This window comes from Balaenoptera acutorostrata, chromosome 20 (assembly GCF_949987535.1).
Source record: "Balaenoptera acutorostrata chromosome 20, mBalAcu1.1, whole genome shotgun sequence".
NCBI classification, from domain to species: domain Eukaryota; kingdom Metazoa; phylum Chordata; class Mammalia; order Artiodactyla; family Balaenopteridae; genus Balaenoptera; species Balaenoptera acutorostrata.
In genome coordinates, this window is record NC_080083.1 from 51527813 (window position 1) to 51543070 (window position 15258).

A 15258-nucleotide genomic window follows, 5' to 3' on the forward strand; every position below is an offset into this window, starting at 1 on the left:
CAACTTAAATGGTTGTGTACTTTATTGTATGACCATGCCATGGTTTACTTCATCGTTCTCTCACTAATGGCCATTGGGATCATTTGCACAGATTCTTGTAATGCTGCATGGGCATGTTTGTGCATCTCTGAACTTGTTAGAAGCTCGCGTTGTGTTCACATAGTCTTGGTCTCTCTCAGCAGGACTGGTCAAAGGTCCTCGCGAGCCCGGCTGGTTTGCTTTGCTGGTAAGCAGGATCCAGCAACCAGTCGGAAAGTCAGAAAGTGTCGGGATGGGACCTAGGCCTTGAGTGGGGAGTAAGCATGTGCTGCTTCCTAGGGGAGGACCTTCCTTCCTGCCCATTTGGAGGTTAGTGTGCTGATGGGGCAGCCGTGGAGGAGAGGAGCCTGGTGCTTTCTGCAAGCAAACATCCACAGAGGGCTGGGTTGTGCTGGGCCCAGACACAGAGAACTAGGCAAACCACAGGCTCCCTTCCTCTGTCCCCTCTTCTCTGGCACCCAGTTCTGTACAGGCAGTGTCTGAAGACAGTGGTTTCATAGAATTTGCCTGGTTTTCTAGTTGTTTACAGCCAGAGGGCAAGTCCCGTAGCAGCAAATCCCTCATGGTCAAAGGCAGAAGTCTCTCTTGCCATCATTTTCAAAGGAGATTTTCACTCAGGGTGACAGGTTTTTTTTTCTTTCTGCATATAGTTCCATTGTCTTCTAGATTTCATTGGTTCTCATGAGAAGTTGTCAGTTTCTTGTATTTGTTCTTCTGCAGGAACATAATGTGTCTTTTTTTCCTCTGGTCGCTTTTAAGACGTTTTCTTTATCATTGTTTTTTAGCAATTTGACCATGATGTGCTCTTTGGTGTGACTTTTTTTGTGTTTATCTTGTTTCAGGTTTCTTGAACTTCTTGGATCTGTGGACTTACGTTTTCATCAAATTGGAAATTTTTTTGCCAACAAGTTCTGAATCCTTTTCTGTCCCCCGCAATGATCTGGGTTAGTGTGCGTCTGCTTCACATTATTCCGAGGTCACTAGAGCTCTGTTGTTATTTGTTCTTTTTGGTTTCTTTCACTCTGTGCTTGAGTTTGAATACTTTCTACTGCTATGTGTTTATGTTCCCTCATCTTTTCTCCTGTAGTGTCTGATCTGCTCTTAATCCCATCCTAGCCAGTGAATTTTTCCTTCAGACAGTATATTTTCCATCTCTGTAGATGCTATTTGGTTCTTTTTTGATATCTTCCATTTTTCTTTTTATGTTCATTTTTTTTTTAAATCCTGGAGTACATTTATGGGAACTGCTTTAAAGTCCTTGACTGCCACTTAGCATGATATCTTCATGGTCCTTCGCTGTTGTAGCATGTGTCAGAACATCGTTCATTTTTATGGCTGAGTAATGTTTCACAGTGTTACCCTTTGTTTATCCATCATCTGTTGGTAGACATTTGAGTATTTCCATTTTGGCTACTATGAATAATGCTGCTCCAAACATGTGTACAGGTTTCTGTGTGTATGTATGTTTTCATTTCTCTTAGGTCTATACCTAGGAGTGGAATTGCTGGGTCGTATAATAGCTCTGTGTTTACTTTGTTGAGGAACAGCCAGACTGTTTTCCACAGCAGCTGCACCATTTTACATTTACAAGCCACTGCGTTCCTTTACCTTTTACAGTGCACAAGGATTCCATTTTCTCCACATCCTCAGCAACACTTGTTACCATCTGTCTTTTTTATAACTGCCACTCTAATGGGTGAATGATGGGTTTCTGACTAAAAAGGAAGGGTCCCCAAATTTCTCAATAAAAGTTATCTTTGAAAAACAGTGGTCTTGTCTTTATGAAACACAGAAGAAAAAGTTTTTTCATACTTCTGTCAACATTACCCACCTCCAGGACAGATGACGGGGAGCAGGGACGGGGGGCAGGTGGACGCAGATGCAGCCAGCCTCAGTGCACAAGGGAATCATTGGTTCTTGACTGTGACCATTTTCTCTTCTTTCTTTTTCTTTTTTTTCTTTTTTTCCGTATTTGGCAGATGCTTCTAAGGCATCAAGAAGAAGAAATAAGTAAAAGTTTTCCATCTACTGTGATCCAGCAGCTACAAGAGCAGAACACAAGCTTGCGAAATGTTATTGCACAAATGAGGAAAGAAATGGAAACTCTAAGTGATCAAATTCTTCCTTCTGCCCAGTTAGGAGGGGAGACCTCACAAACAAACCAGCCTGACCCAAAGGCAGCCGCTGATTCAGCTGTACCTGGTGAGTGAGGGGGAGAGAAGGAGAGGGAGGATGAGGAGCCGTCTCTACTGGGTCCAAAATAGGCTTCACTTGGAGTCTTATAAATGAACATCCCCTTTGATAGATTACTTCAAAATGTGACAGCTGCTTTTCCTCCAAGGGAAGGGATCTTTTTTTTTTTTTTTTTTTTTAAAGGATTTTCTTTCTTATTTATTTATTTATTTATTTATTTATTTATTTATTTATTTATTTTTGGCTGTGTTGGGTCTTCGGTTCGTGCGAGGGCTTTCTCCAGTTGCGGCAAGCGGGGGCCACTCTTCATCGCGGTGCGGGGACCGCTCTTCATCGCAGTGCGCGGGCCTTTCTCTATCGCGGCCCCTCCCGTCGCGGGGCACAGGCTCCAGACGCGCAGGCTCAGCAATTGTGGCTCACGGGCCCAGCTGCTCCGTGGCATGTGGGATCTTCCCAGACCAGGGCTCGAACCCGTGTCCCCTGCATTAGCAGGCAGATTCTCAACCACTGCGCCACCAGGGAAGCCCCAAGGGAAGGGATCTTAAGTCAAATATTTTATATACAATAAAAACTTTTTATTGGCAAGTGGAGGGAAAAAGTGAAGGATACACACTTGACACACTTAAAAACCAGAGCCAGACTTGGACCAGGGGCTGGGTTGGTGTTGTGCTCTCCTGGAGTGGGCAGGTGGGGCTAGGGGAGCAGGCCCTTCCTCAGGGGAGCATCCAAGCCCCAAAGGTCGCCCAGCCCCATGCTATTTGGATCAGGGTCTCGAGGGGTGGTGAGTGGAGGGGCAGCGCCTGAGACGGCTGCTCTCAGGATGAGATGGTTGTGTCTGTGCATCAAGGGTTGCAGGACTGAAGGTGGTTGAGTGTTTGCTCCTGATCGTGGGGCCCCCTCAGAGAGCATGGCGAGCTGGTCTCTGGAGGGGAGGGTATCACACAGACAGCACAGGACAGTCATGAGGGTCGGGCAGGGGAGGGCAGGGGTGGTAGATAAAGGGTGAGAGTGTAAACTCATGTACCTGTGTGTTTACTGGGTTTTTTGGAAGATTATGTTCTGGCCCTTGAAGCAGAAATGCGAACTCTAAAGCATAAATTTAAAACATTGGAGGAACAACTAGAAGATGTGTTAGATCCTTCGAAGACGACCTTGTCCTGTGCTGGCGTTCAACCCAGTGTCCTGGCCTCCACAGACACCACCGGTGAGAATCCTTGTGTCATGTCGTGTGCTCTGCCCAGTGACTGTCCAGTGACACAACCCGAGGAGCTGTTGCAAATGTGCCACCCCCGGAGCCCCTTGTCCTCCTCCTGAGCCAGCCACTGTCCTGACTCCTCACCCTGTGGCTGAGTTTTCATATAAGTGGAATTACACGTGTGTACTCTTGTCTGGCTTCTTTTGAGCTGCAGTATGTTTTGGTTGATGGTCAGACTGTCTCCAGACTATTCACACCATTTCCTCTCCCACTAGCAGTCGTGAGAGCCGTTGCTCTGGTTCCTGCTGACACAGCACAGTTGGCCATCTCCTGTACAATATATCCTTGAATCTTATTTATTTTATACATAATAGTTTGTACTTCTTAATCCCCCACCCCTATCTTGCCCCTTCCCCCTTCCCTCTCCCCACTGGTAACTACTAGTTTGTTCTCTGTATCTGTGAGTCTGTTTCTTTTTTTGTTATATTCACTAGTTTGTTGTATTTTTTAGATTCCACATATAAGTGTTATACACTATTTGTCTTTCTCTGTCTGACTTCTTTCACTTAGCATAATGCCCTCCTGGTCCATCCATGTTGTTGCAAATGGCAAAATTTCATTCTGTGACCAAGGAGGCAAGAATATACAATGGAGAAAGGACAGCCTCTTCAATAAGTGGTGCTGGGAAAACTGGATGGCTACATGTAAAAGAATGAAATTAGAACACTCCCTAACACCGTATACAGCAATAAACTCAAAATGGATTAGAGACCTAAATGTGAGACCAGAAATCATAAAAGTCCTAGAAGAAAACATAGGCAGAACACCCTGCCATAAATCTTTTTTTTTAATAAATAAGCAACTATTTTTTAAATTAATTAATTAATTTTTTTTTTGTTTGTTTTTGGCTGTGTTGGGTCTTCGTTTCTGTGCGAGGGCTTTCTCCAGCTGCGGCAAGCGGGGGCCACTCTTCATCGCGGTGCACGGGCCTCTCACTATCGCGGCCTCTCTTGTTGCAGAGCACAGGCTCCAGACATGCAGGCTCAGTAGTTGTGGCTCACAGGCCTAGTAGCTCCGCGGCATGTGGGATCCTCCCAGACCAGGGCTCGAACCCGTGTCCCCTGCATTGGCAGGCAGATTCTCAACCACTGCACCACCAGGGAAGCCCTGCCATAAATCTTAGCAATATTTTTTTGGATCCATCTCCTGAGGCATTGGAAGGTCTTAATTTAAGACAAACTTATCCATCAGTCTGTTGCTCTGTGGTTGGTCCAGGATCACAGGCTTGTTCTGGTCTCCACTTTCATTACTCTTAACTTACTTTTCCGACGAGAAGCCTGGCTCCCGACCTCCTCAGTACATTACTTCTTCTATCCAGTTCCTGGGTGTGAGCAGCCTCCCTAGCATGGAGGCCTTTCCCCACGTGGAGGCCGCACCCTTTTACCCAGGCCCTCCCGGGCTCTGACAGCCAAACCAGGCTGCCCTCCACCCTGACACCCTCGCCTGCTGGGCCGCCAGCCCCCAGGCAGATCGCCCACAGAGGGTAACCTCCTGCCACCGCCCATCTGATCGTTTATGGGGTCCATTGTTCAGGAAGGAAAGGAAAGGGCAGGCAGGACGCTCTGCCTACCTAGTCATCTTGTCCCAAACAGTGGACGTTTTATTTTTGTCTTTTCCAGTGCTGATAGCTTTTACTTTTTTCTCTTGTATTATTTCCCCTGAGTGGAATCTCTAGTATGATATTGATCATAGCTGGCTTTCTTCCTGATCCCAGAGAAAAACTTTCAACACTTTAAAGTTTAATATTTACTTTTTTTTTGTCAGATAAAGAAGGTTTCTTCCTATTCCTATGGTAATACAAATCTGTATGTTTTTGTCATGATTCTATCAGTTTTTGCTTAATGTATTTTGAAGCTTTGTTATTCAGTGTATGTACATTTATGTTTCCTTGGTGAATTCACCTGTATATCATTATGTGGTGCTCCTCTTCATCCTGGTAGTTTTCTTTCCTCTCAAGTCTACTATCTGATGCTAATTCAGCCAGTCCAGTTTTCTTCTTTTTTTTTTTTTTTTTTTTTTGGCCATGCTGCGCAGCATGTGGGGTCTTAGTTCCCTGACCAAGGCTAGAACCCTAGCCCCCTGCATTGGAAGCACAGAGTCTTAACCACTGGACCACCAGGGAAGTCCCAGTCCTGCTTTCTTCTGATTGGCGTTTGCATGTATATCTTTATCGTCCATTTTCTTTTAACCCACCTCCATCATTGCATTTGAAGTGAATTTCTTGTAGGCAGCATGTAGCTAGGCAGTTTTGAAATCCATCTTGTGATACTTTAGCCGATGGGTTTAGAGTGTTTGCACTTGATGTAATTGTTGCTGTGTCAGGAGCCAAGGCTGCCATTTCACATTTGTTTTCTATCCGTCGGTTTCCTCTTTCCTGCCTCCACTGGGTTACTTGAACATTTTTTAGTGTTCCACTTTAATCTAGTTTTTCAGTGTATCTCTTTGGGTACTTTTTCTAGTGTTTGCTCTAGGGATTACAATATCCTTACTTACCACAGTCAACTCGTGTCAACACTGCAATTTCAAGTGGAATGTGGGGATCTTACCACCAGTCAGGCCCCATCACCCCCTTTATTGTCGCAAATACCACCCCTCTGTACATCGAGAACGACATCAGACAGGATCCTCGTTTTTGCTTTCAACTGTCAAACATAATTTTAAAAACTCAGGAGGAAAGGTATGGTCCATTCTTTTCCCAGATCCTTCCCCTTTCCATGACTCTTGATTCCAGGTTCCTTCTGTCTGAAGCACTTCCTTCAGCAGTTCCTTTACAGCAAGACTGCTGGTGGCAAACTCTTGGTTTTTCTTCATCCGAGTTGTCTTTATCTCACCTTCATCCCTGAAGAGTATATTCACTGGTATAAAATTATGAGTTGACAGTTCTTTGCTTTCAGCACTTAAAATATACCATTTTCTTCTGGTGAGAAATCAGATGATCATTTCTGATGAGCAGTCCATCGCCTGTGAATCATTTCTCTCTGCCTGCTTTCAGAGTTTGTCTTTAGTTTCAGAAATCTGATTATGATGGTCTGTGCATAGATTTCCTTGGCTTATCCTTTTGACATTGAATCTGAAGGTGTCTCTTTTGCCAAATTTGAGAAGTTTTCAACCATTATTTCTTCAAGTATTTTTTTCAGCTCCACACTGTTTTTCCTTTTGAGACTCCAATGGCAAGAGTGTTAGATCTTTTGTTATTCTCCCACAGGTCACTGAGGCTCTGTCTGTCTGTCTCTTTCCAATCTGTTTTCTCTATAGTTCAGATTGGAGAATTTCTATTATATCTTCAAGTTCACCAGTTCTTTCTTCTGTTGTCTCCATTCTCCTATAGAGCCCATACAGTGAGATCTTTATTATGGTTTCAGTTCTAAAATTTCCATTTTGTTTTTCTTTGTATTTTTTATCCCTTTGCTGAAACTTCCAGTATTCATTTGTTTTGAGAGTGTATCAGATTGCCTGTTGGAGTCGCTTTAATCTGTCAGCTTGTTGTTGTCTTTTTCCATTCAAGGTGAGATTTTCCTTGTTGTTGATATAATGAGTAATTTTGGATTCTGTCATGGACATTTTGAGTGTCGTGTCATGAAATCCTGATTGTCATTGAGTCTGTTTTAATTCTGCTTCTGTTTTACCAGCAGCCGTGCGGGTCTCCCTTTTCCTGGGCCTTGGTTCCTGGTTTGAGCTCAGTGGTGTCTCTGAGTCGTGGCTGCTCCAGCACCAAAGTTGGGAAATACAGGAAGGAAAAAACTCCCGGAACTCACTGTGGATCATCCTTTGATTCCCAAGGTCCCCAGCCTCTCTGCCTGCTTTTCCTCCCTGTTCAGAATCTCCTCATCTGGCTTGGTGTGTGGTGTCCAGGGCTCTCAGCTGTAATCAGGGAGAGGAGTGGGGTGGAATGCACACACTCATTTTGTTCAGAATGAGAAGCTTAAATTGGTCTTTGAATGTTAAACCAACCCTGCATTTCTGGAATAAACTCAACATGTGATATATTCTTTTGCTAATATTTTATTGAGAATTATCACATTTATGTTATGGGTAAGATTGGCCTATAATTTTCCTTCCTCTTGATGTTCACGTCAGGTTTTGTAATCAGGATTATTCTGGCCTCATAAGTAAATTGGAAGATGGTTCACTATCTCTCTGTTTTCTGAAAAAGTTTATATTAGACTTATGTTAATTTTTCCTTAACCAATTGATAGACTTCAACTTTGAAACCACCTGGGCATAGAGTTTTCCTTGTGGGAAAGTTTTAAATTTTTAGTTCAGGTTTTTTTTCACAGTTAAAGGACTATCTAGATTTTCCTTTTTCTGTGTCAGTTTTTGATGTTATAATTTGCTAGAAAATTGTCTATTTCATTTAAATTTTCAAAAATTTGGCATAAAGTTGCTTATGGGAGTGTATTCGCCACAAGTTTTCACAGCCCCCAGGATCTAAAGTAACAGCCTTTCCATTTGCTCTATTGTCTCTGTCCGTTTTTCCTGCTTAATCTCACCAGGGACTTAACTTTGTCAAAGAACCTCCTCTGGTCTTGTTCACCCTCTGTTGCACGTTGTTTTCTGTTTCCTCAGCATCTAATACTGACTTTGTTCTGTCCTTCCTTCTACTTTATTTGCTTTTTTTCCCTCATTTTTGAAATGGATGTTCAGTTCATTTATCTTTCATCCTTCTTTTCTAAATACGCTTGTATGTCTGTAAATACTTTTGAAAGGACAGCATTAGATGCATTCCTTAAGTTCTGATAAGCAGTGCTTTTATGATAATTCAGTTCAAAGTAATTTCTAATGTCCATTGTGATTTCTTCTTTGACCTGTGGATTCGTGGACATTTTCTTAATTCCCAGCCAAACGACTAGGAGGCTACACAGGTTGGCCTCTACCAGACACTAGCTGGTAAGGTTGGATTTTTTTCTCCACGAAGACTCCTGCTTTCTTGACATAAGGACTGTTCTTCATGCGCAGCTCATCTCAGTCTTTGGGGGCACCCAGCTGTATCCACTCAGCTTTAGAACATCTTAACGTCACAGCAGACCAGCAGTGACAGTAGGCATCCTTAGGGGAGGGCAGAGAAGAACACACCTCTGCCCTGAACGCCGCAGATGTCCATCTCCTCAAAGGGAGGACAGGCAGTTGGAAGTTCCCAGGGCTTTAGGAGATGTGAGTCTGACAAAAATCACTCTCTCTGCAGGAGGAGCTGTGCCGGTCGATGGTCCATCCACGGGACTGGCGCTCAGGAGGCTTGGAGACAGGGCACATCTCCTGAGCTTCCTGGTGGCACAGCTCAGACAGAAGGTATGGCCGCCCTCTGATGCTAGACTGTGTAGGTCTTCCGACTGAAGGCACTCCTGGGGTGGCACTGAACCCCAGGAACCTGCTGTGACCCCTGCGAGGAAGGGGTGGTGGTGAGGAGCAGCTGGTTCACCTCTCGTGTGTCCCTAGAATGCACGCAGTGAGGACCTGGTAGATGAGAGAGGAGAGTCCAGGGCAGGAGGGGCAGTGCTGGCCGTCGATGCGCAGGGCCCCGTCTCTGCCCTCCCAGGACGTGCTGGGTGAGTCCCGGGACCCGTGTTAAACCCAGGCACCAAGCTGTGGCAAGAACATGTGCTCGTCATCACTATCTGTGACTCTAGATGCCTTGGCCAGTGCCGACCCTTTCAGTCCCCTGGCCCTGCCTTCCTGGGGGATGGGTTGTCACCAGGTGCTCGGCCGACCCAGTGCTTCCTGGGGAGGCAGGACAGCTGGGCAAACTCCAGTGCAGTTCCGCCCTGGCATGATGGTGCTGGTGTCACAAACTGTGCTTTATTGCTATTAATTCATGATATCTTTTTTTTTTTTTAGTGTTTTTTATTAAATTCTGGTAAAATATACATAACAAAGTTTACCATTTTTGCGTGTACAATTCAGTGACTTTAAGTATATTCACAGTATTGTGTAACCATCACCAGGGTCTGTTCCCAGAACTCTTTCATCATTTGAACAGAAACTCTGTCCGCGTTAAACACTAACTCCCTGTTCCCCACCCCCAGCCCCTGGTAAACTCTACTCTTTCTGTCTCTATGGGCCTGAGTCCTCAGGAAGCCTCATATCAGTGGAATCACGCAGTACTTGTCCTTCTGTGACTGGCTCATTTCACTCAGCATAATGTCCTCAACATTCATCCATGTTGTAGCAGGTGTCAGAACTTCTTTCCTCTTGATAACTGGAGAGTATCCCAGTATTTAGTGTACCCATTCATCTGCTGGACACTTGGGTTGCTTCCACTGTTAGGCTGCTGTGAATGTGGTGGACACATTCTGCCGTGAATGTGGTCTGTCCAAGTCCCTGTTTCAGTTCTTCAGGGTATGCATGAAGGAGTAGAATTGCTGGGTCACAGGGTAGTTCTATATTTAACTTTTTGGAGAACCACTAATGTTTCCACAGAAGCTGCACACTTTCCACCCCCAGCAGGTGCACGAGGGTCCCTGTGTCTCACGTTCTCACCAGCACCAGCTGCTTTTTCTGTCTTTTTGACTCTAGCTGTTCTAGTGGGTGTGAGGTGGACCTGACCTGTGGTTTTGATTTGCATTTTCCTGATGAAAAATGATGTTGAGCATGTTTTCATGTGCTTATCGGCCATTTGTATGTCTTCTTTGGAGAAATGTCCATGAATACCCTCTGCCCATTTTTAATCGGGTTGTTTATTGTCTTGTTGTTGAATTGTCAGAGTTCTTTGTATGTTCTGGATACAAGTCTTGTCAGATATATGATTTTTTTTTTTTTTTTTTTGCCACACCGCAGCATGTGGGATCTTAGTTCCCAGACCAGGGATCGAACCCGCTCCCCCTGCATTGGAAGCACAGAGTCTTAACCACTGGACCGTCAGGGAAGTCCCCCAGATATATGATTTGCAAACTTTTTCTCCCATTCTCTAGCTTGTCTTTTCATGGACTTGACAGTGTCCCTGGGAACACAGTTCTTACTGCTGGTGCTGGTGGTGTCACGCCACTCTGTCGCCTTGTGACGTTTCTTTCCCATGAGGCCGTTTTCATGTGCCCTTTCAAGTCCATAAGTACATAGGTTACACCATCCTGCAGACTCTGCATCTTCCATGGAACAGAACACCTGGCTGGTGACAGACATTGCTTGGCAATTTCTGTCTTTTGTGGGGAGCAGGCAATGCCCAGAAATCAGATGCCTTGTCTTGGCTGAAAGTTCATTTTTGCTGTTGCAGTGGAGATGAACTGGACCACTTTTCTGTTTCTGGGATTACAGACCTATGTCACATATGAGAGGAGGGGGTCTTCAGATGCTTGCCCTTTCCCAGTTCTGCCCCACCATCGGGATTTTACATCCCCCCACATGCTAGAAACAGGAAATAAACATGTAAATAAGAGCTTTTTTTTTTTTTTTTTTTTAATAAGAGCTTTTAATCCTGTCTTGGTAATGATAGATGGTTTGATTATCCTGAGGAAAAAAGTCTACCTTGAAGTGTTTTTTGTTTGTTTTTTAGTTAACACTATATGTTTATCAAATGGTCACCTTTTTTAGTGTATGTGAATAAATAGAATAAAATATTCATTACGAATTCTTTGTAGGAGTCCCTGGAATAGGAAGATATTTTATCTTCCTGAGAATAAAATTGGCAAGTTGAGGGTGTAGAGAGGTGTGTCTTTCTTTCTGCCTGTCCTTTTCCCCTCCTTATGCTGGGAGAGCAGACGTTGTCGAGAGAGGTAGCTGAAGGACAGGGCGGCCCTGGAGCTCTGGCCAAGACTCTACTCGGGCACCTCCTAGCGGCCCCACAGCTGTCCCAGGTTGTTCGTGCAGCCAGGACTTCCCTTCCTGCCCCTTCCTACGCCTTCATCCACCTCTGCCTTTTGATAGGCTTGGGCCTCCCCACCCCTGCCCACGGTCACGTGCCCTTTGTCTCCACCTGGGACTAGGGCCCAGGAAGAGGGTTTTAAGGCCCACTGTCCAGACACCTCCGTGCAGGGACTCTCCCCAACCAACCTTGGGTCCAGTGTAGGCTCTGCTGCAGGTGCCCACATCCCCACTCTGGGGGCGACAAGTGGAGCCGCCTGGGAGCCTGGTTAGGTGGGACCGGAAGAGCTGCAGCTTGGCGGTGGGGCTGCAGGTTTGTGGGTGATAGAATTCGGCCAGAGAGGGGAGGCTGACCAGCACGTGTCCTGCCGATCTTTCTGGACGTTCTACCATCTACTGCTGCCCTTCTCTTGCTTCCGTGTCCTCCCTGCAGATCTGTTCCAGACCCCTTCCCAGAGTTGGCCACCTTCCTAACATTGTCTCTAAAACGGCCTCCCAGGTGCTGCGGGAACCCCTGGACATGGACACCATCCAGCGAGAGCTTCCCCACGAGCTGGACCAGGTGCACCTGGAGGTTTTGCAGCTGCGGAAGCAGGTGGCTGAGATTGAGAAGCATCTCAGGTCAGCCCGGAAGGAAGGCAGGGATGCTTCAGGCAGGCAGCAACCGCACGCCTCAGACACCGAGGCTGTCGGGGGAGAGGTGGGTGCCCTGTGGGTGCCCTGCGTCCTGTGCGGGACTGGTCTGGGGTGCAGTCTTGGCCAGTGAGGGGCCCGCCCGCCCTCTTCTTCCTTGACTAGGCTGGCTCTGTCGGGGCTGTTCTCCGCAGACACTGTCAAGGGCTGCCAAGCCCCTCGTCCTCCAGGTCGCTGAGATCCCTTTAAAAGCATGTAGGGAGGCTGCACATGTGAAGAGGACCGTTCTGTGTCCTCTAACACAGGAGTCCTTGCCTGTGTGCTTCAAGGGCCTGGGAAGCCCTGAAATGGATGCAACATGGTGGATTTTCCTTCCAGAGGACCCTCAGGGATGGATCCTGTGGTTCTCATGAGCTTCTCAGAGTGTTTGAGATGCTGTCCAGAGCACGGGCCACCAGGCCACCTGGCGTCCTGATCCTGGTCAGGCCCTTGGCACCCAGTTCCCCTCCAGTTCCGTGGCTGGGTTTAAGCCAAGGTCCCAGGCCAGGGCAAGAGCTCTGCAGCAGCACGTTGTCCCCACATGTCTGCCAGACAGGCCACCTTCCTGCTTCCTGAACACTGGGATGGAGATGCTGCAAAGAACGGGCTTTCTTCACAGGGTGTCGTGTGACACGCCTCCCGAGACCTGTCAGCTACCTACGGTTATTTGCAGTCACAGATGGTGACCTGCAGTGACCTGTGATTACCTGCATTACCTGCGGCGACCTGTGATTACCTGTGTTTCCTGTGGTTGCACATGGTGACCTATTCATAAGCAGAAGGTTTTAAGGACAGTAAAATGATGTCTGGAGGGCGTCAGGCAGAAGTAGCATCGATCATATGCCCCCCAGTGGTTCTCATCCCATGGGCCAAGTTTTGAGAGTGATACTTAAGGACACAAGAGGGACCAGGCTCCAGGACCTACTCTCGGGGACTGTGAAGGACCTGGAATGGAGAAGATGCAACCCAGGACACTATCTGGCTTAAGGAACATGATGGGGGGGGGGCAGCTGTGCCTTGGCAGGGGCGAACATATGAGGAGTGCCTGCAGAGGGAGATGGGCTGGTGAGGGGGAAGCCGACGGAGCCTGAGCCCCGAGGGGGCACTAGAACTGGGATACTGAACCCTTGTGCCATCGGTAGGTGGATGCTGTCCCCAAGAGCCCCAGACCTCCCCACAGTCCTGTAATCTAGGAGTTAAGTCCAGAGGCTCCGGGCCCAGCTGGGCAGCAAATGCCATTGGTGCTGTGTCTGCTCTCCCGCACGGCCACGGCTGTTCCAGGTGCTGCCAGGGGCTCGTTGCAGCCCAGGGACCCTTGCAGCTCTCCTGTTAGCAGCCCTCGCATAACTCTGATCCCCTTGTTTAGAGTGAAGGGGGAAGAAACCATGCAAATGAGTGGAAATTAAAATCGAGGTATTTAATCCCTTGGCAGACAGCCTGGGAGCTGAAGCAACTTGAGGCCCAAGGCCGCTCTCCCAAGGTGGGTGTTGAGTGAGCTCTCTGGGCCTTAGTTTCTGCATGGCTATCAGGGTCCCACCTCCTTCCAGGTCTAGGCATCCTGTGACCTTGGTGAGGTCACTCCCAGGGTGAGAAATTGGAGGCACAGGAAACCCTTTGCCCAGGCCAGGCCCACCCAGCCTCTGCTCGTAATTGCCCAGCTGTGTGTTGGGTGCCCAGAGAAGAGGATGTGGGCACCAGGCTTCTGAGGCTGGGGAAGAAGGTGGTCGGGAGGGCTAGGATACCTCTGGGGCTCAGGTTGGGGTTGGAGTCACCACAGTAAACTCGTGGGTTATATTAAAGAGAGAGGTGTGCACATATCCTGGCTCCGTCCACCAGGAGCCAAGGGGCAGTGGCTCCCCAGGGTGGGTGAGCGCACCCAGTGCCTAGATCGCATTCCCGAACTTCCTGCTCTACTGAGAGGAACCAGGGTAAGTGGCCAATTCCACCACGGAGACATGACAGGGATGCAGGAGCCAGCATAAATGGATCCCACTGACCAGATCCAAGCCAGTCAATCATGAAGTCATGGTTATCATCTACCTACTAAAACGGAGTCGCATTCACTCTGATGCAAATAAACTGACAAGGAAAGGAAGGAGAGAGGAAAACTCTTCCTTACTTAGAACATCAACCAAGGACATGAAGGGAATGACACAGCCGGGAGGTTGTCATCGGATGCTGAAATTCTGGACAAGCTGTTTATGTGGAATCTCCGCAGAAGTTCTTATTGGAAAGGGAAAACAGTAACTTTCTGGTGCCGCAGCCTGTGGACACCACTTCCGAGAGATCACCTCCCATTGCCAACACTGGGACAGACGGACATCACGAGCCTCCGGACAGGAGAGGGACACAGCCTTGCTCCTGACTCCAAGCACAAGACCTTAGACAGACCCAGACCAAGGGGCACTAAACCCACAGCCTGTCCTGTAGAGAACATTCTGCTGGGGACTTAGGGGACCCAGGATGCAGAAGCCATGCGGGATCCTGGACCCCGGGCAGGAGAAACAGGCCATAAAGGACGTCCTCTGGGCAGCTGACGGAGGTGCCTGTGGACTGTGCGTTAGGTCATAATGCCATGTCCCTGTGAAATTTCTGGTTCTAATAACTGGTTATTAAGAGAATGTCCTTGTTTTCAGAAAGTACAAACTGAAGTATTGGGGCATAAAGGGGTGCGATGTCTCCAACTCACCCTCAGATGGTTCAGAGAGAGATGTGTGTGGAGCGGGGAGGAACCACCAGCAGTGAGACAGGGGCGTGGGCCTCGGGCCATCCCTGCAGCTGCTCTGTGGGGGTGGGACCCTGCCACACAAAAGCCAGCACCCCAGCCCAGAAGGGACCTGCAGACCCTGGAGCTCCCCGCAGTCACGGGAGACCCTGTGGGGCAGGTGGCTGCATTGTCACACTTCCACGGTTCTCGGCTCACCCAGGCCCCTCCCTCCTGCAGGCTGCCCTGCCCAGGCCCCAAACAGATGGATGCTGGGTTTCCCCAGGCCTCCCCACCAGGCACCTCGGACCGCTGGGGGGCAGTGTTGGCTGGCGATCCCTCTGGCTCTGCCTGGAAGCTTGGGAACCTGCCCGAGGGAGCCCTCGCTGCCTCTCCTTGGGCCTTAGCCTCCCTGCAGGGCTTCTTCAAGGAGCCCAGGCACTCCCTTCCCTTGGGAACAGAGTCGTCATTAGGATGCCTCAAGCTTTCCCTCTGCTGCGTGGATGTTTCCCTTCTGGCCAAGATGCTGGGACCTGCACCAGAGCAGGCGAGGCAGGTGGATGGGGCCATCACGGGGTGGGACCTTGGGCCCTGAACGCAGCAG

At 48.1% G+C, this 15258-nt stretch overlaps 1 protein-coding gene across 7 annotated transcripts in view; it reads left to right on the top strand.

Moving 5' to 3' along the window:
- The window catches only part of CCDC57 (coiled-coil domain containing 57), a 113915-nt gene that overhangs the window by 40643 nt on the left and 58014 nt on the right, over positions 1-15258 (top strand). For 6 of the 7 annotated variants that reach the window (XM_007185906.2, XM_057536815.1, XM_057536816.1 and 3 more), the window contains 4 exons: positions 2019-2241; positions 3284-3436; positions 8670-8773; positions 11778-11978. In XM_007185906.2, the coding sequence (XP_007185968.1) occupies positions 2019-2241; positions 3284-3436; positions 8670-8773; positions 11778-11978 (681 nt within the window). The remainder of the gene's footprint in view (positions 1-2018; positions 2242-3283; positions 3437-8669; positions 8774-11777; positions 11979-15258) is intronic. The other variant, XM_057536818.1, reaches the window with a different exon arrangement.